The sequence below is a fragment of the Colletotrichum spaethianum genome, assembly GCF_022836535.1.
Source record: "Colletotrichum spaethianum MAFF 239500 DNA, contig27, whole genome shotgun sequence".
NCBI classification, from domain to species: Eukaryota; Fungi; Ascomycota; class Sordariomycetes; order Glomerellales; family Glomerellaceae; genus Colletotrichum; species Colletotrichum spaethianum.
This window is the reverse complement of record NW_026054797.1, coordinates 573,912-596,017: the sequence shown is the minus strand read 5'-3', so window position 1 is coordinate 596,017 and position 22,106 is coordinate 573,912. Positions and strand designations below refer to the sequence as shown.

The 22,106-nt window shown below is 54.9% G+C and overlaps 6 protein-coding genes across 6 annotated transcripts; 1 reads left to right on the top strand and 5 right to left on the bottom strand.

Moving 5' to 3' along the window:
* Positions 1-892: 892 nt before the first annotated feature.
* Positions 893-2,692, bottom strand: ColSpa_09309 (putative RING finger protein; the record flags this gene model as incomplete). The annotated part of the gene is made up of 1 exon (XM_049275521.1): positions 893-2,692. The coding sequence occupies one exon, from the start codon at positions 2,690-2,692 to the stop codon at positions 893-895; it is 1,800 nt and encodes a 599-aa protein (XP_049131478.1).
* A 1,276-nt stretch (positions 2,693-3,968) lies between these two features.
* On the bottom strand, positions 3,969-5,964 carry ColSpa_09307 (uncharacterized protein; the record flags this gene model as incomplete). The annotated part of the gene is made up of 3 exons (XM_049275519.1): positions 3,969-4,619; positions 4,941-5,645; positions 5,872-5,964. The coding sequence occupies 3 exons, from the start codon at positions 5,962-5,964 to the stop codon at positions 3,969-3,971; spliced, it is 1,449 nt and encodes a 482-aa protein (XP_049131476.1).
* On the top strand, positions 4,003-5,651 carry ColSpa_09308 (uncharacterized protein; the record flags this gene model as incomplete). Its single annotated transcript, XM_049275520.1, has 3 exons — positions 4,003-4,160; positions 4,181-4,641; positions 4,927-5,651. 3 exons carry the CDS (start codon positions 4,003-4,005, stop codon positions 5,649-5,651), a joined length of 1,344 nt encoding a protein of 447 aa, XP_049131477.1.
* A 1,317-nt stretch (positions 5,965-7,281) lies between the features above and the next one.
* ColSpa_09306 (uncharacterized protein) lies at positions 7,282-7,820 on the bottom strand (the record flags this gene model as incomplete). The annotated part of the gene is made up of 2 exons (XM_049275518.1): positions 7,282-7,459; positions 7,798-7,820. The coding sequence occupies 2 exons, from the start codon at positions 7,818-7,820 to the stop codon at positions 7,282-7,284; spliced, it is 201 nt and encodes a 66-aa protein (XP_049131475.1).
* A 7,950-nt stretch (positions 7,821-15,770) lies between these two features.
* Positions 15,771-17,763, bottom strand: ColSpa_09305 (zinc finger protein LEE1; the record flags this gene model as incomplete). Its single annotated transcript, XM_049275517.1, has 3 exons — positions 15,771-16,877; positions 17,022-17,141; positions 17,200-17,763. The coding sequence occupies 3 exons, from the start codon at positions 17,761-17,763 to the stop codon at positions 15,771-15,773; spliced, it is 1,791 nt and encodes a 596-aa protein (XP_049131474.1).
* A 659-nt stretch (positions 17,764-18,422) lies between these two features.
* On the bottom strand, positions 18,423-19,186 carry ColSpa_09304 (uncharacterized protein; the record flags this gene model as incomplete). Its single annotated transcript, XM_049275516.1, has 2 exons — positions 18,423-18,557; positions 18,707-19,186. 2 exons carry the CDS (start codon positions 19,184-19,186, stop codon positions 18,423-18,425), a joined length of 615 nt encoding a protein of 204 aa, XP_049131473.1.
* Positions 19,187-22,106: the final 2,920 nt, after the last annotated feature.

The following is a 22,106-nucleotide window of genomic DNA, read 5'->3' as shown; positions in this document are numbered from 1 at the left end:
GCCGCGACGGCGAAGAAAGTCTCACTACTAGTCAGTGACCCCCCCCCCTCCAACCTACTCTCCCTCATCTTTTTCCATCGTACACATCAAGAATACTCACACGGAGAGACGGGAAACTGATGAGGGCCAGAACATGCGGACGTTGTACGCCATACCGACCAAGTCTCAGAGTGACAGCGGCAACCTCTCGTCGTACGCCCACTGCCGGAGATCCCGTAAGGCTATTTCCAGCTGACGAGGAGCCAGGCTTACAATGCACGATGGCACTTTCAAAGGCCACTCCAAGCAGTGATTTATATACTCATGGATCCCACAAACCCCCATGACAATGCGTTGCATAGAAGGCTCCGCCCATGGTAGACTACCCCTTCCGGCTGCGGTCAAGAGCCTCAACGGGATTGACACCCTACTGCCTCTCGCTATGGACGTTGACTATGACAGCTTGGCCGAGCCCGAGAGCAAACCGGTCATGCCAAAGGTTACACACCACAAGACGGGGTGCAAGCTGCCAGGCCGGCCTCACGCTGGAGGGGACAGTCTCACGCACTCGAGATCACCGTACGACCGGAGACTAGTCAACTGACTTTAACGATCTTGTTCCGCATCTGTAGATGTCTCTGATATATCCTAGTGTAAGCAACAGCCTTTACCGAAACCACCCCCTTCCCTTGAAAGCATGGCTAGACATAAAATCCTTCTGATTTTTCTTCTTTCTTTGATTTGGGTCTGATTGAAGCAGTTGTAACATACTCTGTCTCTCCAAACTCCCTTCCCCGTCTCCTCGGCCTCGACTCTACTTCACTGAAAATCAGAGTCTCTCGCTTCCTCCTCGTAACGCTTTACAAACACTGCTACATCACCCGCAAGCCATCACGCCTAAACTGTGGGCCGCTTAGCCCTGTCTGCGCCCGCCAGTACTCATCAACGTGATCTTCTGCTTCTTCTTCTTTCCCTTGCCGCCACCGCCACCGCCACCGCCACCGCCGCCACCACCAGCAGCACCTACTCCTACAGGAGTACTGCTGCTGGAAGGTCCAGGCTCGGTCACACCAAGTGCCTCCATCTGGAAAGATAACTCGGCGGCATCAAGGAAGTCTTCCTCCTTTAACCACCCATCGTCAACTTGACGGAGTGAGGCCGGAGCAAGGTCCGGTGACCCATGCACGACATGCGTGCCCCACACAGTCTTCTGTGTGGAGGGACTTGTCGAAATGGACGCCAAGTGCTCGAAGCCTGGACGAGGATCTGGCGGCGTGGCGCCAGCATGGCTTGTGAGAGGCTGGAATTCTTCCAGATTCAACGCAGGGACCTGATCTTCCTCAATGGGACCATATTCGCGTCTTATGGCCGCGGTGCTCTTGAATTGGGCAGCTTCAATCCTTTCGAACTGAAGCCTCTCGCGTTCCTCCTGTACGGCCTTGTCGCGATTCCGCTTCCTCCGCCGACCGATTTCGTCGGCGAACTTCTCAAGAACTTCTGCCGGCACGATGTCCGTCCAGTCGCATTCAAGAAAACTGATGCGGCATCCGTAGGGAAGATGCCCCAAATACTTGGCGCGCTTCCGTTGTACTTCATCCAATACATGGCCGGTCGAAATATGCTCGACCCGGGGCAACAACGTTGTTGGGAATGCCGAAAAGTCGCCGTACTTCGTCTTGAGGATCCTGATATCTAGGGCCGAAAGGTAGAGATGTGGCTGTGACGAGTAGAAATAGAAGTCAGGCTGGACGGTTTTGCTCTGGCCCGGCTTCTTGTTCGGTAGCATAGAGTCGTTCTTGCCGAGGTCCTGCACCTTCTCCTTGGCCGCATTGATAGCTCGTATAGCCTTCTGGGTCCATTCATCGTCCTCATGGTACAGAAGCTGGTCTTCGGTTCCCTGCTTCCGCAACGCTTCGATCTCCTCATTGTACTGCTCTGCCATGTAGTCTCCTGTTCCCTTCATGATCCGGGCATAGTCCAATACATTTGCCGCAAAATGCCAAGGCACATCGTCCGCTACGTTCAGCGCATCCGAGCCGTTCTCCCACGGCAGCGCAAGAGTCGACTTGGCTGTCCGGGCCATCAGCCGGAGCACCACGTCGTCCCCAACACGCGGCAGAGGGCTCTCCTGTCCCGCATAGAACCGCACGGGCCGTGTCTCGTGTAGGTAAACGCTGTCCTCACAAAGAGGGCATTTCTTCCATCTCGCGCCCTTTCCAGGCTTCGAGTCCTCGTCTGCAGAGTTCATGAATCGAATCAGACAGGGCAGGCAGAAAATATGACCGCACTTTGCCATTCTCGGCGCTACCGGCTCCGACAGGCAAATCGGACAGCTAGCGCCCTGTGATTCCGACGAGGCCAGAATCTGCAAAACGTTGTTCCAGTCGATGTGCACATCAGCATCGGCCGCTTGGCTGGCATAGTTGCCTTCCGGTGACACGACGAATCTGTAGTTTGCATGGACGTATCTCGCCTTGTCCACAGCATGGTGGCCCGAGCCGGGTCCCCAGGTCGGATTGCGCCTGTAGTTTCTGGCGTACGAATTATGGTCGGCGTAGGCTCGCGGTGGCAAGGTATAGTTGAGCAGGTGTGTAATGGAGGTCTGGCCTCGTCGACTAGAGGCATTCCGCAGAGCCCTAGCTTCGGCCATGGCATCGTCGTCGTCCGGGTTTGAATGTTGCCTAAACTCGCCCAACCCCGGTCTACGCTGCATCTTGTGCTGTTTCCGAGAGCCCTGGCCCTTTCGTGGTGTGGCGTGAGGAAGTGAAGGACTGGCTTGGGAAAGTCGGCGGTTGGATTCGAAGCTCGTGGTGACAGGGCCGGGTTGGACCGAAGGCGAATGGGAAGTCGATGCTGAGAGGGACTTGCCCAGATTGGACGGTGTCGAGCTCATATTCGGTTACCCGTAGGTGAGTACAAAACGGGTCGCGATTGTCTTTCGACGGGTGGAAGCTATGGTCGGCTGGGTCGCCTCCCAGGTCGATGTCGTGATGCGGTCCGCGCCAGGCAAGGGAAGGTAAGAAATAGCGAGTCGGAAGCTGGCACGCCCAGCCGCTAGATCCGGGGATCTGAACGCAAAGAAAGTTATCAAGTGCTTAAGACTACCGAGAGCTATGCTCCTCGGCCGAGGTGTTGAGAGTAGATGAAAGAAGATGTTGTTAGTAGAACCAGACGGGGTCCAAAGTGGACGGACCCCATGAGTGATAGGTGGGGATCAGGTAATCGGACGTTGAGAGGATGTAGCAGCAGCAGCAGCACTACGTAGAGTCATTGGCGGCGGGGCAAATCGAAGTTGCTGTGACGAACTCTGAGGGAGAAGCTCGGCATCCGGCGGTACGTACCTATTCCAGTAATGGCCCATATACATCACGTGATGAGGCCGCCGTCTTGACCCTGCGAACGCCGACAACGTACGTGCATCTCTCATTCTTGTGGCCAGTCCAGTTGGGACATAGAAATTGGCTTGGGCTGTATAGTTGATGGCAAGGTGATGTATTTGAGCTTCTGGCGTCGGATCTTTCTGCATCAGCTTCATTGACGTCAGACCTTTTATCGCAATAACAGCACCATCATCATCACCATCAGCAAACAACCGTAGTTCATCAGATTGGCTCAATTGATCATATGCAGATTATGTTCGAACGAGGTATTATGGTACAAGATAGTTCGATGCAGATGAGCCTTCAAGTACCAAAAAAACAAAAACAAAAAGGAGCAAAACGAGAGAGGCAGCAGCCCACATCATCCTCAATTAATTATAAGGGGCCCAAGAGAAATGGCCGTACTTCCAACGTCGTCGACATACGGCTGCCATGCCTCATTGTACCTCTTGAGCTCTTGCACATGCAAAGTGGACCCGGGGAATCATAGAAACGACAAACAACCCAAATACGCAGCACCCGACAACAAAAACCATGAGATCCGAGGTGAAAGACGGAGCCTCCCATCCATGCGCATCCTAACGGCGAACGTCATCATCATTAAGTCGCTCATTTGCTGTGCACTTTGCTCTTGAGCTTGCCAATGAAGGCACTGAGACGGTTCTTCTTCTTCTTCTCGACGCCCGACGGGCTCTCGGCCACCTTGCTGTGGCTTGGTGTTGTTGATTCGGGAACGGAGGAAGGAGCCTTGGCGGGAGTTGTGGGAACCTCGGGCTCCTTGGCGGCAGCGAGGGTAGCACCGTTGGTACCGTTGGCGGTAGCGGTAGTGGTGGTGGTGGTGATAGTGTGAGCGCCGTTGGCACCGTTAGCACCGTTGACCTCCTTCTTGGAGTCATCCTTGGTGACAGCGTCCTTGACCTCCTCCTTGGCGAGCTTAGCCTCCTCCTTGACAGCTTCAGTCTTGGTCTTGTCGCCCTCCTTGACCTCCTCCTTGGTCTCCTTGACCTCATCCTTGGTCTCCTTGACCTCCTCCTTCGCAGCCTCGACCTTGGGCTTCTCAGACTCGACCTTGGCCTTCTCAGCCTCGATCTTAGCCTTCTCAGCTTCCTCGCCGATAGCGGGGGCGGTCTTGACCTCCTTGAGGAGCTCAGCCTCAACTTCCTTCTTCTCGATGACAGCCTCGGTGTTGGCAGCGGCTTCGGGGCTCTTGCCAGACTCGGCGATGGACTCCTTTACAACGGTGGGCACCTCGGGGGCGACCTCCTCACGAGTCTCTTCCTTAGTCTGACCGCCAATGGCCTCCTGGACGCTCACGGGCAGGCTCTCCTTGACGGGCTCGGGGAGCTGGGCAGCGGCGTCGGTGGCAACGACGGAAGCCTGGGCAGCGGCGTCAGTAGCAGCAACGGAGGCCTGGTTGACGGTAGGAGCGGCAGCCTCGACAATGCTATCCTTGGCGTTGATGGCAGCGGCAGCGGCAATGCCACCAACGGTGGCGGCGGTAGCAATCACGGTACCGGCGGCCTCGGTCTTTTGGGTGCCAAAGCCAGAGGTGCCCTCGGATGTTGAGGGAGCAGCAGGGACCTTGTCAAGGAGCTCATCCTCAACAACGGCCTTGTCCTGGACAGCCTCGGGGTTCGCACTAGCCTCTGGCTCGGCGTGAGCCTTCTCCTGGCTCTCCTTGACAACCTCGGGGACCTCAGCCGTCTTGGTCTCGACGGGAACCTCGGCGGCCAACGCTGCAGTGGTGGAAGTAGGAGCGGCGCTATTGATGGTGACATCCGTGGTCGCAATGGGCAAGCTGGACTCGGGGATGGCGTTGCTGGTCACGGCGGGGAGGGTGGTTTCCTCCTTGGACAGACCGGGCAGAGCGCTAGAGTCCTCGTAGGCCTCTTTGTCAAGCTTGACCTGGTCGTTGATGTCGCCAGCCTTCGCAGACGGGGGAAGAGGTTCGCCGGGAGCGACGGTCACGGGCTCAGCAGTGACATCTTGTGCGGGAAGAGGGTTGACGCCAAAGGACTTGTCGAGCTCGTTGGCGGCGGGGGTGATGGGGAAGCCACCGGGGATGTCGGAGGGGGTAGCCTGGGGGAGCTCGTCCTCCTTCTTCTCGAGGGGAACGTCCTTGGCCAGGGCGGCGGTAGTAGACTCGGGGGTGACGGTGTTCATGATTGCGGCAGAAGTATCCTCCTTGACAATCTGATCGGGAGTGAGGAAGTTGTTTACGTTGCCCTCGTGGTCAGGTTCCTGAGGCGCAGTGTGATCTGTGATCCAATTGTTGTCGACAACAAACTATAAAGTGGGAAAGAAGAAGCAAGTCAGTAAAATTGCCAACAAAAGAGCACAGTGACGATGTTTTTAAGCGAAAAAACGGTGGGCAGCGCGACGATCCGGTGGTGAATGGGTCCCTGGGCAGATATGACGACGCGCGGCGAACCAAGTTTGGCCGATTAGCTGGGGGGCGCGATCTGGGTGATGCCGATGGTTATAAAGGCAGGTGAGCCGTAGCGCCAGATACGACATCCGTATCCGCCGGGGCAGGCGAATTGGCAGGGCGGAGGCCCGTTGCTCGTCTTCCTAGCAGCGCTGCGTGTTCCTTGGCCATTGGCATGGCTGTGGCTGCTGGTTCCTGGTCCCATAGCTCTTGCTCTCGCTCCCATGTGTGTGTGTGCGTGTGCCCTCGGTGTGCCGTGTTTGGTGGCACCTCAGCTAAGGTGGCTAGGAAGGCTAGGCCCGAAAGTGCTAGACATTCTGGCACATTGCTATGAGATGACAGGTTGCTTGGGTGGTCTGGTGGCTGGCTGCTGGTTCCTGCCGCTCTCCAGTCTCTTTCGCGCGCCGCAATTTGCCAAAAGGGCAAACACAGCTGCGAACGCGACGTGCGTTGCATGGGGGATCCCAGTCAAGTGCCGCTGTTTCTGCTCCCCACAATTCAGAAAAGAGCAGTGAACCTGGAAAACCTTGTTCATTGCTTTTTTCTGAACCATGGAAAGGCGGGGCACCAATCTGTGTCCTGTGGCGCGCCATCCAGTTTGTCTGCTCGGCTTCCGCCTGCCAATGCTGCCAATGATCCAATGCAATGTGCTCCCACCAAGGCAACCACGCCGCCGCCGTGCTCCTGAGCTGCAAGAGCTGCTGGGTTGCGTCATACCGGGCCGGGAGATTCGGCGACCAAGAAAGGGCAGCTCGAGACCCGCGTGTGACTCTTAACTCTTTTTTTTTCTTTTTCGTCCTTTCCCTCGCTCGTCTCCAATTTACCCATTACAGCGACATGCAGGGCTAGCCCGGGACAGGCTTTGTAACCACGAATTGCGCTGAGTGGGAAATAAGGAAGGGCAGAAAAAAATTCCCAGCGGGGACGGAACGGCGATAGCGCAGAATGACGGACACGAGCGAGACAGGTGGTAGCCTAGCAAGAAGACCAAAAGATCCGAGACCCGAGACCCGCGGCAGGAATTGGTGGTGGCCCAGCGCGGCGCAAAGATTGCGTGAGCGCCGGGGGCCTGGGTAAGCCAAATTGCGAAATGATGATAAAAGCCCGATCCTATGAGGAGCCGTAACCGAGCTGTAGCGTGCGTGTGTGTAGCTGACGAGGGAGCTGGGCCTGGAGCTGCCCGGGGTGGAAGCTTCCACCACTAGGTGGCCTAGCAGCACTCCCCTCTCCCCTCCCTCCCCCTCCAAGACGGGGAAACAGCGATTGCTGAGCAAGGGACCTAGATGGCGCACGGATGCTGTCGCGGGCTGGGCGAGGCGTCGCTGCTTTCGATCGGGACCCTCGTGTCGCTCTCTCATGCATTGGGCGCTGCTGCTCGCCGGATCTGCCCCTCCATGTTGTGCCCTCTTCCAACAATACAGTTGAGCAGCGATAAGGGAATCCGGAGTTGCCGCCAATGTTTGGTAATCCGAGTCCGTGTAGATGGTCCAATGGTCATGGGGAAAAGGGAAATCGCCCGAATTGGCGGCTACGAACCTTGTAGTAAATCTTCTGCGAAGCGTCGGGCAGGGTAACTGTCTTCTCGAACGAGTTGCCGACCTTGTCCAACTTCTCGCTCTTAGTCCAGTTGTCGAAGGTGCCGGTAACATAGACCTCCTCGGCCGGATGAGCCCTGTTGCGCAGACGGAGTGGTTAGCAAGGTTATTTGGTCCAGTCGAAGGCTTGCTATTGCTGCTGCTTCTTCTTTTTCTTCTTCCCTTCCTCTTTCTCTCCGGAGACGATGCGATGCCGTGCGTGGATTTGCTCTGGGCGGAACTATATTCTTTGTGGAAGAAGGTTCACATTCCACATGGCTATCGACGGAAACATGCAAGCCAACCGCCGTTCCAGGACAACGGGGCACGAAGCAACGCAAGGAGGGGCGCAATGTCTCTCGCAGCATTCCAGGAGTGAGTAGGGAGAGCGGCGTCGACGGAGAGAGGGAATGCGGGCGGAGCAGGCGAGGCATACCAGGTGAACTTGTAAGTGCCCATTCTGACCGATTTAACAGGCTTCTTCTTTTTTTTTTTTCTCTTCTTCAACGAGAAGTAACTAGGATTGCTCGGATCGGCGTGAGGAGATTCGTCGTCGGTAGGAACTGTGTGAAAGGAAAGGTAGTTAAGAATCGATGCTTGAGAAGCAAGGAGGAAGGAGGGGGGAGGAAAAAAGAGGAAGGAAAAGTCGAGGGATTAGAATTGAGCAGCGAGAAGCCCCAAAAATTGCGCGAGTGGCCGAGAAATAATTGCTGGGGCCGGGGGGGTGGGAAGTGAAAAGTCGGCACCGCAAGTCCCCCAAGTGCAAGTCCAGGTCCAAAAGAGAAGGAGTGTTCGTCGTCGTGGGTGTGGTCTGGTCTGGTCTGGTGTGTCTGAAGGTTGCAGGCACAGGAGGCGGTCATCGTCCCTCGTTCGGCGCCAGCGCCTGTCGCTGCGCGCTGGACGGACCGTGGGCGTGGGCGGTCTGGAGTCTGCGGGCTGGGCTTTGGCTCCACCACCTTCGCTGTGCTTGCTCATCAGCGGTGTGTCGTTGGGGATATGACGACAACCTACCGGCTTGGGCGCTTGCTTACACTCTAGTCCAAGGTTTTGCTTTGCTGAGCTCAGGATGCCCGGTCTTTGTGTTGTCGGTCAGTCGGTGAAGAGAGTTTATTCATTGGTTCTTCAACGGCTGCAATGCTGTCTCTGAGTCCTCCCAGCATCTGCAGTGGAGCTTCTCTTGGTCTCTACTAAAAACGACAATCCATACTGACGGCGTCCTTGCGATGCGGACTCGCAACAGGCCGATGCCATGACCCGGAGGCTTTAATGGCACGGCCAAAAATATCCCAAAAGTTCCGTGGGCATGCTTAGTCTCGAGGAAAAGTCGAGAAGGCGAAAGAGTCGCCGTCACAGCGTCGCAGTGTCACAGAATGGGACAAGCGTTGCAGTACCTTCCCTCCTCAGCGAAACTCTGAAATCAGACATGGATCCTGGACAGGCAGGGGCCAAACAGGCCAAGGAGATTCCGAAGGAAAGAACGCCTCAGTCACCACCAAGAGACAGACATATGTCGCCTTCCACGCTCTCGCTCTCTATCTTTCTCTCTCGTGCGCGCGCGGGGGGATGGATCACTCCAATGCAGAGGCATCCTACCTTCAGGCAGGTAAGCCTGAGGAACCCACGCCATTGCAGCAATCCTCATGTATCGACACCCAAACATGGTATGCGCCAACGTAGCACCCATCTCCTTGATCCACTTCCACGCCAGCAAACCAACACCACAACCATCATCACCACCACCACCACCATGATCTGCGAACTCTTCGACGCCCAGCCTCCTCAAAGACATCCCCCTGCTTCACCTCGCCTCCTCACCGTTTCTTGCCCGCGTCGCCTCCCCTTGCCTTGCGTTACCTTGCCGCAGGACCTGCGCTATATCCTGTGCTAGGGCGGCCGGTACAGGCCAGAAATACTCCGTCTGGTGTGTGCTTCAGACGTAGGACGAAGCTAGGCTTGCGGCTAATCTCAGCGGCTTCGAATATTCAGGCACGACCGCAGGAGACAACGGCACACATGGCACGCCAGCGTCGTTCTCGCCATGGCTGTGGAGTTGATGAGCCGTTGCCCAAACCGACTTTCTGCAATTCCACTACGTCTGTCCAGGGGGTTCTGCGCCTAATTTTGTCTCTCGTTGCATTTGTTGGCGGTTTTTTTTGTTTTTTTGCAACCGTTTCCCGCCCGGCGCCAACGCTGGCTGGGTTCTTGTCCAAGGACCAGCTTAACGCCGCTACAGCACTGGTTCCTATCGGACATTCAGGGCCGAGATCCTTGACTACCAAGACAGCCCGTCAGATTCCGCCCGTCACCACCTTGGCCCATCTCGCCGAGTGCCTTCCTTGCATTGTCTGTAAGTCAACCATCTGTAGCGATTCTCCTACGAGATGGTGCTCTTCGTCGGGCATTTTGTTCGGGTGCGATTCCACCAAACATGATCTGATTTTTCCAAGCTTCGTCGTTCCCCTTCCCTGATCCTCCTGACCACCCAGCCACCTCCGGAAAGCCCGATTCTCCTGCCATCTCGACTCGCGGAGGCATCGCTCACATCACATCCCCGCGCACCCCTGACTACAAACCAGCCACCGTACGCCAACGCCAGCGCCAGCGCCAACCCCAATCTGGGGCTGCCGTCAGCCGCTGCAGCTGCCTCTCTGACAAGCCGGTCCGAACACAAAAGCCCTGCAACTGTTGACATAGCAGACGTAACCAAACCGAGCCGACCATCTGACTTTTCGAACGCTTCATTCCCTTGCTTTCTTCTTGTTCGAAACGCCCTTTTTCTCACGAACACACCGTCAAACCAAACCTCACCCTCGCATCGTTAGGTGCCGCCTGCCCTACCTTGTTTCCTCGCGCTCAGTAGTCTCCATTTAAGCAAGGCGTCAAAAAGCTTTGGTCACCTGTTCCCATGACTTGCCCCCGTTGCAAGATTGCAAATAAGCCAATAAGTGGCCCTGTTATTTCCCGTGGTCGACCGGATTCACGGCCGGATCTCATCTCCCAAGATCTTACCACACCAAAAGAATTGCGGGGAAGAAGGGTGGAAGCTTTGGACTCAGACAAGGACGGTTCCCCAACTGAGACAACCACCTCATGGTCCTTGCCATTTACTGGATCAGATCACGCACCCAGCCTCCTCTTCTCCGTGAGCCTTAACCACGGATGACGATGACCTACTTCACCCCCAATTGTGAATTTCTTTACTGGATGGGCGTGGCCCCATAAGTGATGTAAGAGGGCACTTGAACGCAAGCTTCGGCAATCACACTGCAGGAGAGGCTGCCTTTTGGGCCTCGTTGAGGCTTCTTGGTGTGGTGGTGATCGACTCACCTAGCACATCCTTGCCAGCTTCCCGCTCTTGTCAACTCGGGTGTTCAACCAATGTCGCAATGCACAAACTCAAAGACACTGCTCTGGTGGGCACGTGCCTTTGGTCCTGTCGTCTTGTCCAGCAATGCTTTCCCGCCGTGTTCGGCATGATTCTTAACCTCGACACGCTCGTCGATTCCAACCTTCTCGAAACAGACGAACGTTCGTCTTGACCTCTAAAGGCGGCTGCATGCCCCTCAAGGTTTCATCGGCGCGTAATTCCGCTCTCTTTACGACGGTTTTGCTCTCAGGGGACGAGGCGAACAGATCACCCCTTCCCCAGAGTTTTAACGCAAAGTCGACGTCAGAGCTCTAGCACGTGTCAAGCATCAGACGCATCCTCGTTTCGTTTCGAGTCTCGCGCTGCATTTTGCACAGCCAGATACGTATCTCGAACTGTCGGGGTCTTCCATGTGGAACTCATGCATCTTCCGCTTCTACCCGCCGCAATCGGCTGCCAGGTATGTATGCTCGGCGTACCTGAACGCTGCGCGGTGTTCTGCATTGATGTGCCTGACGGCTCTCATGCCTGTTATGCAGTCTCAGTGGCGATGTCATCCCTCGCTCGCGATCGGATCAAGGCAGCTCAAACTTTGATGGTTTCTAGACCTTCTGCACCAATGTCAGGTCCGCGTGTGCGCGTGTTTACACACCATTGCACACAAACGCATTACGGCCAAGTTGATGTTAGCCTTTACCACGTCGGGTTGTTCCGTGCTGAGAGGGTGTGGTGCTGGATCTAGGCGAAAGTCACTCTGAGGCATTGCTCTCCGATAGATAAATACATCTTAGAGTCAACGGAGCTACACCAACGAAGCCGGGCGAGCTGCTTCGCGCTGTTACTGCATGTCAAGAGCTTCATGTCTTCGATAGCCCGGCAGAATGAAGGCCCGGGGTCTGGTTGTAAGGTAGACCCAAGCCAAGTAGAAGCAACCCTCATGTTTTTGTGCACAGATTGACAGAAGAAGGCTGAGCTGGCCAATTTCGAGATTGCCACCGGACCCAAGCCCTCATGGGACTGTTGGCTTCCTCTGGACTGGCATATATTTCGGTTTTCATGGGTCATCTGCCGTGCGAACGGGATCAATCAATGGAGCTTAGTTACGGTAACGGGTGATTTCATGTTCCTGTGGTTAAACCTGCTCTTGACGTTGTTATCACAGCATTTATCGAGGGCAGGGTGGAGGCCGGGTGTGGTTCCTGTTGGAAATGTACATCTATAATGCAAGCAAAGTAATCCCACTACGACAGTACGCACTCTTCCCCCGAACTGTCCGTCCCTGGCGTATTCGTTGATGTATCCTCACCAAACGAGCGTCGTCTTCAGTTATTGCCGGGTGCCCGTTATAATCATGGACTGTTCATATTCGTAATTCGCCGTAGACGCCCGCTTTTATTGTGTCAGTCGCTGGCGGAGAAACGTAGTATCGTTGTGATACCCTGGCAAAAGCTGCCGACATCAATCATGTACGCTGGTTTGTGCTATTCTCCAGCCAATATCTTGATTCTGACAGAAGTTACCGTTAAGAAATTTAGCCGTATTAGTTAATGAACAAATCAGACTATCCAGGCTGCCCATCTTTCGTATGAGGGGTACACATTACAGAAAGGGGCCAACGGCACCGCCAGAACCGGGAGCCTGATCCCGACACAAACCAATGGGTTTGACATGGAAACCACAAGCAGCACCTAATTTCCAGCACGGTGTGTTTCCCAGATATATACGAGACATATCAGTTGGTCAGTAGCCTATAAGGAGGTCTTTGCTCGCTTCTTGCAACACTAATTGGCCAGGTGGTCGAGGAACACCGAGGTACGGTTCCCGCCTCTTTAGTCCTCGGAGGCCCTTCCTGTGCTCGTATATTTAACTCTTGGTAATAAAAGCTGGTCTTTAGTTTCTTTCATAGTTTCTTGGTCGCCTCTGGGTAGATCTTACGCGTAAGACCAACCCCTTGAAAATGTTGGCTTCGCTATAAGGGTCAGAAGGTCGAAGAAGGGGTTGCGTGGCCTCGCAAGAAAGGCTCCAGTTACCCCAATACTTCTCGGAAACTTGAATCATAGTTTCGTCGAAGTGTGGTGAGTAGATGTATGAAAACAACCTACAAGGTCAAGGGATTCAAGACTATGGCGGAGCTCAGGACAGCCTGCCACAACGGGCTTCGAAGCAAGGCTGAGAGGCGCAGAGGTCTCGGTACATGTAGCTCTTAAGGGGCTCGGGAGTCTGAGGTTGAGGTTGATAGCGTCTGAAAAAGTAGTCGATATCCAGAGTTGAGCAGATGAGCCCATTGTGCCAGTCATCGTTTCCTTTCTAATCGCTCTCTGTCCTCAACGACGTACAACCTCGTACTGACGGCCTTATGTAGATGGCAGCCATGGAAGTGAGGGCCGAAGACAGTCCCCCTCCAGCCCGTGATTCATAGTTGTCCTGGACAAGAGAAAGTGGGCATGATCTTGTTCACAGGTTGTTCCCCCGAAGTAAACGAAGATACGCGACACTGATGCTGTCTGCCTGTATCGCGGAAGGGTTGGAACGCCGGGAATCTTTTATACATGGAATACGGAATGGCGTCTTTGTCTATCGGAACAGCTAGCTTGTATTAGTTTCAGCTTCCTGTTTTCGTCGCTGAACCTAGAACGGACTGTTCTGCGTGTCTCGTTGGATTTGTCTTTAACATGGCTACCTACGACAACTCCTTCAGAGGCTCTTGTGCTCATCTCAATAACTCGACCGGTTTCTCAACAACAGACCATGTTGACGAGTGTAGAAAGTCTCTTCTATCCACATCTGGCGATCTCAAAGGACTCACGCGACAAGATTTGTTGCGGTCCGTCCCACCTACGATCCTATTTGTAATCTTCATTTCCGCATATATTCTTGACCTGGTTGGTCTTCATACTACTCGCAAAAAGCTTGGTGTTTGCCTATAGTCATATAATCTTTAAAGTATTCTGGTTGAGTTGAGATGTCTGTGAGACTCAGTGAACGTTGCCTCGCAAAACACATGTTGGTAAACTGGACATTGACCCGCGTTTTCAACAACACAGTCGCGCTTCATGGCCTGTGACGAGTCACTGCAGACGACCTCATTGATGAACTCCCCGGGAAATGTTTGAGGAATTCATATACGAGAAAAATCTGGCCGAATTCTATTCTGGCTCATCTAAACCGCAGTTGAGGCGGTTGCCTTGTAACGTCAACGGAAGGATGACATGGCCGCACGGCCACGACGAGATGGTGGTCATTGCGGGCCAACCGGCAAACAGCATCCATCTTTCACAAAACAACTGAATATCAGAACGGCGCCGTTTGTGTCCTAACATAGGTGACTTGCCATCGTCAAACCCACCCCGAAAACGGTGACGGTGAGCAAGGGTCTATGCCGGGGTCACTCTTCGTTCCCGAATCCGGGGCTTTAGGCACAAGAAGCCGACCGACATAGCTGGACCAAACGGAGGTCTATAAGCCTAACCTCGTACGAGACTACAAGCCCTTGCCCATGGCCACGTAACTTTCTCAAAAAGAGGGAGAGGGGGGGCTGTAAAAGGCCGGCCATCAGCCTGTCTGGTCACGAGACTCGCGGTTGGTCGTTACCACTCTGGTAGCGACGGTCTCGTATAAGCCTGTCCGAATAACTCCATCGATGGACCTGAAGAACCCCTAGCAACCTCGTTTATCAATCATCTATAGCCCCCGGTCTGCATTTATCCCTGCTTACCGTGTGTCATCAAGTAAACGACTTCCATGAGGAGGGGACGCAGGCTGGTAGAAGACGCAGTGTTTCCCGCAAAACTGACCAACGCGAGTCGCTTCTTACCGTCGAAGACCCTGGGCCAAGAAGAACAAAAGCCGCTCTTGCGCCCGCCCGGAAACTCTGCCACGCGTACCAGTGCCCCCATGTCACGCTCGCCATTGCGCCTACGACGGCTTCTCGGTTTTCTACAGAGACCAAATGGACAGACGGAATAGATCCGCCCCAAACTCATACCCAACCCCGGACCACCAGAAACCCCCTTGCCCAGAAAAAAAGTATCAAAGGGAGATTGATTAGAGACTCGGTACCCTTCAGTCGTCATCGGGCCTCGTCGTCTCGCTCGTCTCGGCGAACCCGGAAAACGTATTCCCTAATGGGCCGAAGTCGCTTGACATTTCAAACCTCACCCCCCTATTCCGTTGCTGCCTCTCGTATAATTCGGGTCAGTAGGCGTTTTGACCGCCCACCCCGAAGGTCAGCGGAATGATCAAAATTCACTGGGTGCTGCGTCTATCTCCCGGCCCTGCCGAGGCGATCCTTGCTGCCGGGAAGCCGGTTATGCTACCCGACCTTTAATAAACACCCTTGGCGGCCTTCTCCGTAGCCGGTGAGGTATACCAGCCCAGGAAAAACTTTGAGATTATTTTAATATGCTCTTCTTGATGATATGCAAACACCGAGTCGTCTGTGTTTAATATGATGAGAAGAAGCGTCGAGTATCCTCAGACTCGGTATGAAGGAGTGCCACCCTCGGCCACATGTTCTCGTCTCAAAAGACGAGCAGTCTGCGGGATCTTGGGAGCAAATGGCAAGACCTAGATAGGAAGGCTGTTCGTGTACTTTCTTGTCAGTAAGTTGCTTTGCCATTGCAGTCTCCCCCCCAAGACTCCCCACGGTTCATCACTGGTCCCTGTGTTTTCAAGCCACTTGCGTATTCTAAAATGCTTGTATATTCTATATCAAATGCAACCTCATACCCCTACCCAGTGTACATATGCATACTCCGACCAACCACGCCTCAACGCCCTCTCCTTCGGCCGTCCCTGTTTCTCTCTGTGAGTCCTGTCTCTTTCATGCATACCACCTCCACATGATTCTTCTTCTCCGTGGTCATGATATCGTTAACTATACAATGCAAATAGGTATTTATGCTTCTAGCCAGGTGCCCTTTGTTGCGTGTGTGTGTGCTGTGACCCATGCCTAAGAAAACGAAAAGAAAGCATGTAAACAAAAAGACAACGCAATGCTGATGCGATGCAAGATTAGATGTCCCTCAACCCCCAACCATCGTCTAGAACCACTTCCAGTTGATGCCTTCCTCTAACTTCTGCAACACACCTACCGCGTCGACGTACAATCGAGTGCGCCCGCCAAGACAATCCATTTCTAACCACCTCCGCACGAGCGACACGACAGGCATGGCGTCCTTTTTGGAGCGCAGCTTCGCGACATCCTTGGCCCGCATGCTCGCAACAGTGCGGATCCACCGGATTGCCGTGCTGTCACAATCACCCAGCTCGCTACCTTCGGCGGAATCTCCGCGGCTCGCTCGGTGCCCATAAGCCCAGCAGATGAGCGCACATACGTACATGCCCCAGTAATCCGAGACGTCGTCCTTCCACATGCGGGGTCGGCCCATCTCCCAAGCATCCATGTCGTCGTCGTCGGAGTCCTCCAGATTCTGCTCGGCGTTGCCGTGCTCCGTAAAGGCACGGAGGGCGCGGCAGGCGAAGACCACGGCCACGGCAGCTTCCCCAGAGTCGCCCCACTCCCTGAGCCGCTTCTGGTGATCGGCGAAGGACTTGATCTGCAGGACCTTCTGGCTGAAGATCCAACTGTCTCCGGAAACGGCGAGCAGGTCGTGGAGCGGGGTATGGTGCAGAGCAAGGTAAGTGTTTGCCACGGGGCAGTCAGGGAAGATGTTAGCCATGCGGAAGGTCTTCGGTTCCAAGATTTCCCTTGAGGGTTTCATTTGCGCCGGATCATCGCGAGTAGGGAGTAGAAGTGCCTCGAAAGCCAGAATCACTGCGCGATCGAAGAGGCCATGGGTGTTGATGCTCGTTCTCGATAGTGTGTCAGGGTTGATAAAGGAGAGTAGCGTTTGTTTATCGGAACAATCGCCCTTGGCCGAGACCATCGCTGCCCATGCATCTGCGCTTGCTGCGTCCCAGAGGTCCTGGGTTGGGCCGATGAGAGGGATGTTTGGTGGCATGCCATCATTGGCAATGTCGAAGCTACGGACACGCTGTTGCTCCAGGTAGACTGAACTGTGGATGTCCAAAACAAAACAGGCCGAAAGAAGGCGACGGCGAGCCTCGGTATCGAGCCAAGTGTGCCACCTGACACTGTTGGATCCTGTCTGGGGGATTGCCCCGAATATGACGGCGTTGTCGTAGACCTGAAATCATGGTTTAGAACATGTTGCTGCGAAGTAATCCAATAAGGAAAGAAAGAAGACAAAGCCAACGAAGAAATAGACTGAGAAGCTAGAAGAAATGAAGTAGAGCAAAGCGTCATATATGCAAAGAGGAAGAGGACTCACCCTTGAGTAGATGGACTCGAATTCTTTCGATGGCCTGATGGCCGCACGTCGGCCGCGGAACCGTGCGAAAAGCTCACATAGCAGAATCGCTTGCATGACAGGTACATCCCACTGGAGGAACTGTGACCCGTTTACTATTAGCGAATCGTTCTCAGACAGTGAGATGTTGTTGACTTACGCGTCTCGATTGTTGCCAGGCATACTCATGCAATTGATTCCCCCTGATGCGATCCTCCTTGGCACTCATATACTGAGTAGCGACTGCAGCCATGGCGCAACGGAGCACGTCAACCTGCTCCGCCGCGGCCTCAAAGGTCCTCCTGTGAACAATGGGGAAAGAGTGGTGGAACTTGTCCCAGTAGACCTCGAGGTAGGCGGGAATGGCTTTGCAGACATTTGCAGGAGGCAAAGGCAAGGAGCCCTGCACCAGGGCTGGGGCCGTCAGGAGACCCAACGTCACCTCCTTCTGACGGCCCAGACAGGCAAGTGAGTTCATCATCCGGTCCGACGGTAGTGCTGTCGACGGAGTGACTAGAGTTTCAGAAGATTGAGCCGATGCCGACGTCACCGGCGGGGACAGGCTACGAACAGTATTGGGGAAACGGGGTTGTTGATGAGGGTCGAAAATCGTCTGCTCATCCGGGTATGTGGACATGGACATATCGAGCATCTGGTACGTTTGCGGGTTGCCGAGCTGAGGCGAAGTCGGGTATTGGTAGAGCATGGGGTTGGTTGTGGCCATGGAGTCGAATCCAGTGCCTGGACAAGGTGAAAGAAGGCTGGTCGGCCAATCGGTAGTAGAAGTCCTTGCCGCCGGCCAGAATACGCGTCGTGTATTATCTGAAGGCGTCGAGTACGTGCTGTCAGAGGCAGAGGACGGCCAGCCTCCATGATCCTGGGCGTGCGAAAGCTCAGGCAGTCCATCCGATGACATCTGTAACCCAAGTCCCTCAGTTTGGAGATACAATGAGGGGAATTCGGGCGTCGTACGTGGCTGGTATTCGATAGAACCAAATGTGGGAGGAGTATTGAAACCACTGGTTGGCTGCTGCATCAGGGGCTGCTGCGCAGACTGAGTAGACAGAGAGTAACTCCCGCCGTATCCAGGGCCACCGGATGACGGGCGGTAGCCTTCGTTTCCTACGTGAGGAGACACTGACTTGCTGACATCTGGTGCGCTCATAGACGGATACGTGCCAGCATGTGACATCCCGGGTGTCATTGGGAGGCCCTGGGTCGGGGTGGTTGCGTTCGGCGGATATCCTAGCATGGGATGTTGCAAGCCCAAGCCCCGAACTCCTCCTTCCAAGGAGCCGGCCGAGGTCCTACGGCTTTGGCTGGCCCCTCTACTTCTGGATATCTTGTCTCCTTCCAGTTCACTGAGCACGAGTTAGTTGTAGTTTACACTCGTTCGCATTCGTTCTTGGAGGACCAAACGTACTGTCGTTGCTGATGGCGCTCCAGCAAATCCTTGCGGTGGAAAGCCCTGTCACAACCGGGAACGGGACATGCATACTGAGGAGTCTCGTGGCTAAGCTGGTGTCGTCTGGAATCGGAATTGTCAGTAAAACCGCAGGCCACCACGGCAAAATGCCACAACCATACCTCAGATGCTCTGCGCGTGTAAATGTCTACGGCAAGTCAGCAGAAGCCTCGGGCTCTCCTTCAATAATGGTCGGACGTACCTTGGGAGGACGGCAAATGTCGCAAGTGTGGACCTTCATGCCCTTCTTTGCGCGACTAACCCGACCGGTGATGGGAGTCAACTTGATAGGAACGTCTCCCCCGGCCGGTGCCTGGCCAAAATGTCGCATGGACTGGCCAGAAGGCGACCCTGCGTGGCCGTACCCGTAGTTTGACTGCTCCATGGAATCGGTACTAACGTTGCTTCGACGACGAGCGTTTGGTGGCCGGCTTGACGAAGATGACGAGCCGGGAGGAGTCGACTTGGTGGTGTGCGAGGGTGAGCTACGCTTCGTGCCTTGTTGTGTGCTTGAGTTATCTGCTGGTTCTCTGCCTATCGCATAACTTGAGTTGTACGCTGCGTTTGGTGCCAAGTAGGATTGATGATGGCTGCCTGATAGAGCTGGGACTTGTTTGTTCTTAATAGTGTGGGATTCGAGTTGGTCCTCGTCCACGTTCATGATGTCCTGGAGGCTAGCCATGGTTGGAGATTCCCGAAAGGGAAGTGAAGAAGACTGAGATGCAGAAAGGTTGCGCCCAGAGGGGGAACTGCAAAGGCAGCAACGGAGCCAAAGTTAGTAATACACAGCCCCGGCTGAAGGCTCTCCTTGGAATAGACTGAAGAGTTGAGTGAGTGTAGTTGGAAGCAACCCCCAACACCAAGGTGAAGACGCAGTGTGAAGATGGGGGGCAGTCAGGGTCCAAGAAGGGGGGTGTCGGCGTAGAAGGGAAGGCCAGGTAAACTGGGGTGGATGAAAGGCAGTCAGGTAAGGTACGGTACGGTACGGGTAAGGCAAGGCAAGGCAAGAGCCCTGGGGCGGGCGGTTGCTCGACTGTCAGCCTACAGTATCCAACTGGCGGGGGGTCGAAGTGAGATGCGGAGCGGTTGGTCCTCAGCGGAGACGGTATGCAATGGAACTGAACGATGAGAAGAGACAAAGATAGTGGTGCTGCTGCCGCTATCACTTGTTGGAGACATTGCTATATTGAGAAGAGGTAGATGCAAGTTCGCGTGAGCGGCAGAAGAAGGGGAAGATGACAGCTCTTCAAGGAGGCTGTTCTCAGAGGCCTCGCTTCCCCTGTCAGCTGCGAACATGGGTGTAAAGGGTGTTGGACACGGAGGTTGCTGAGAAAAATGCAAGGCACTCCTTCGAAGGGCATCGACCGAGCTGGGGTTCGGTCACCCACCACTGTCTTTGGCCTCGGGTTGATTGGTAGAGCGGCCAGATGCCTGTCATACGACTCAGCCCTCTCAGGCTGGCAGATGGGCCCCCCTGTCCCATGCGCTCCACGCAGCGTCTCTCCCCAAGTTTGGTGTGTGAAATTGACGCGATGCCACGGAATGAACGCGTCTGGGGTGTCTGCCACCACCACGGAAAAGCCGCGGTTAGGATGAGGTAGCCGCGGTTGATGACGAAAAGACGGTGACGATGCCATTTTGACAATGTCTCTCCGTATCGTGTCTCTCCTCTTTGTCTGAGATCTGAACGAGATCGACCGCATCGCATGCGTCGGCGAGACCCAAACCCACACCGGGGTTTGACTGGCTAGCAGACGCCTCATTTCCATAACCCCTCCAAAAGGCCCATAAGACAGAGGTCTATGTATGTTGCTGACATAATGGCGTTGCCAATGGCGGAAACGCCTGTACCACATAACAGGGCCACGAAATTCGCACGGGAAGGGAGCCAGAGATCTGTCTCAATAGGGAATAGCAACATGCGGTAATGGCGTCACTGCATAGATACGAGAGAAAGAGCGGCGCCAAATGGAGCGCGGTCATTCCGTTTCCCACAGTAGCGGCCGCTAGCGTCCGTGGTGGGAAACAGGTGGCTGTGAGTTGCGCTTTTTCTGGGGGACTTGCTGTAAAGATCAGGCTGAGAATTCTGCGAAAAAAATGTCAGACGAAATGAGGCGCAGTTCCGACCGTCTAGTCGACCGTTGTCATTGCTGTACGTGCATGAGTCGACTGCCCTGTCAGCAACCCCTGCTAGGCTGGCTTGCCCTTTTGGGATTTTGACTTTTGCAGGGCATCCAGAGGTCCTCGGTGGGACCTGCGAGTCGTATTATTAACGAAGGGAAGCGGAGACAGCAACTGACCGACGGCGCGCGTTACAGGATCCGTCTGGGTTGGGCAGATGCCGCCGCGAACTCGCCTGCTGGCCGTCGAGGCGTCTGACTGCGTGGTGTGGTTGCTTTTGCTCACCGTGGTGACAGAGACTGCGCAGGCCTTGCGACCCACGGCTATAAGCAGGTTTGCGTTGTACGCGTGACCGACTCTAGCCATCTATTTTGACTGTCGCGCACGGTTCCTACGGACACAGGGAGATCGTTGGACTTTCCATAATGGCGTCGCATGAAATCAGTCTGGCCGAGGACCGAGGACCCTGAACAGAATAGATTGATGATGTTGATCAGTTTGTTCCATGATTCAGGTGCTTCCGGAGCCGACGTCCCTTGTTCGATAGATTGACAGCAAAGTCTATAACGCGGGCGCGGGTCAACGACCAGTAACAGCAACTAGCGGAAATCGGAAGTCTCGCCGACAGTCATGGGCATGGTAGAATCAACTACGGTTGTTGAAGGGCGATGACGGCGAGCGACCGAGCCGTTGGCTACCACTGTGGGCGGGAATACCAAGACAACGCCCATGCAGCGTCCGGCCCGCTGAGAAACATACATGGGAGAGAAGTTATGACAGGGATAGCCCCGAACGGGCGGAGACGGCAGGGGCTCAGACGCAGCCCAACGCCTCATTTGCGTGCAAAGGTGACAAGCAGTCTGTATTTGGCGGCCTATTTTTATGTCATCAGGTTTCTCGTTCCCCCAGTCGTGTGGTTTGCCAATCACTTCGAAACCATAGTAAAGTGCGGTTTGGCTGTGGACGAAACGGATTGGCATTTTTAGTAGCCCGGACTGTGTGCGATAGATAGATAGTGGAAGTGTTTGAAACCTCGAACGAGCATTGGTAAAGAGACGCGCTAGAGGGCGCCTCTGACTGGGCAAAGTTAGCGTAGCTTGAGTGTCGACAAAAAAACATTTTGCCGAGTGTCAGTTCGTCATGGATGTGGATGGTGGAGAATTCCCGAATGGGGCCACACCGACGGCCTGGGCCGACTGCAGGGACGGATGGGTCCCGGGCTGCGGGCACCTGGGCAGCGGTACACTACAGCACCAGTCAAGGGATGGGCAACGGGCAGAGCGAGACGTGACCTCGGGGGAGGAATTCTTCAGTGTTTCAGTTGTCGTGCCCCGGGTACAATGTACGGGCAGATTGCTGTGAAAGCCCGCAGGTGTTGGGGTCCGAACCGGATACATGGCATGACGTGGCGGCCGGAAGCGCCTCGGCACGCAACGGAGACGACGGCCCTTGCAGCGACCCACGAGTCTCGGGCAGATCAG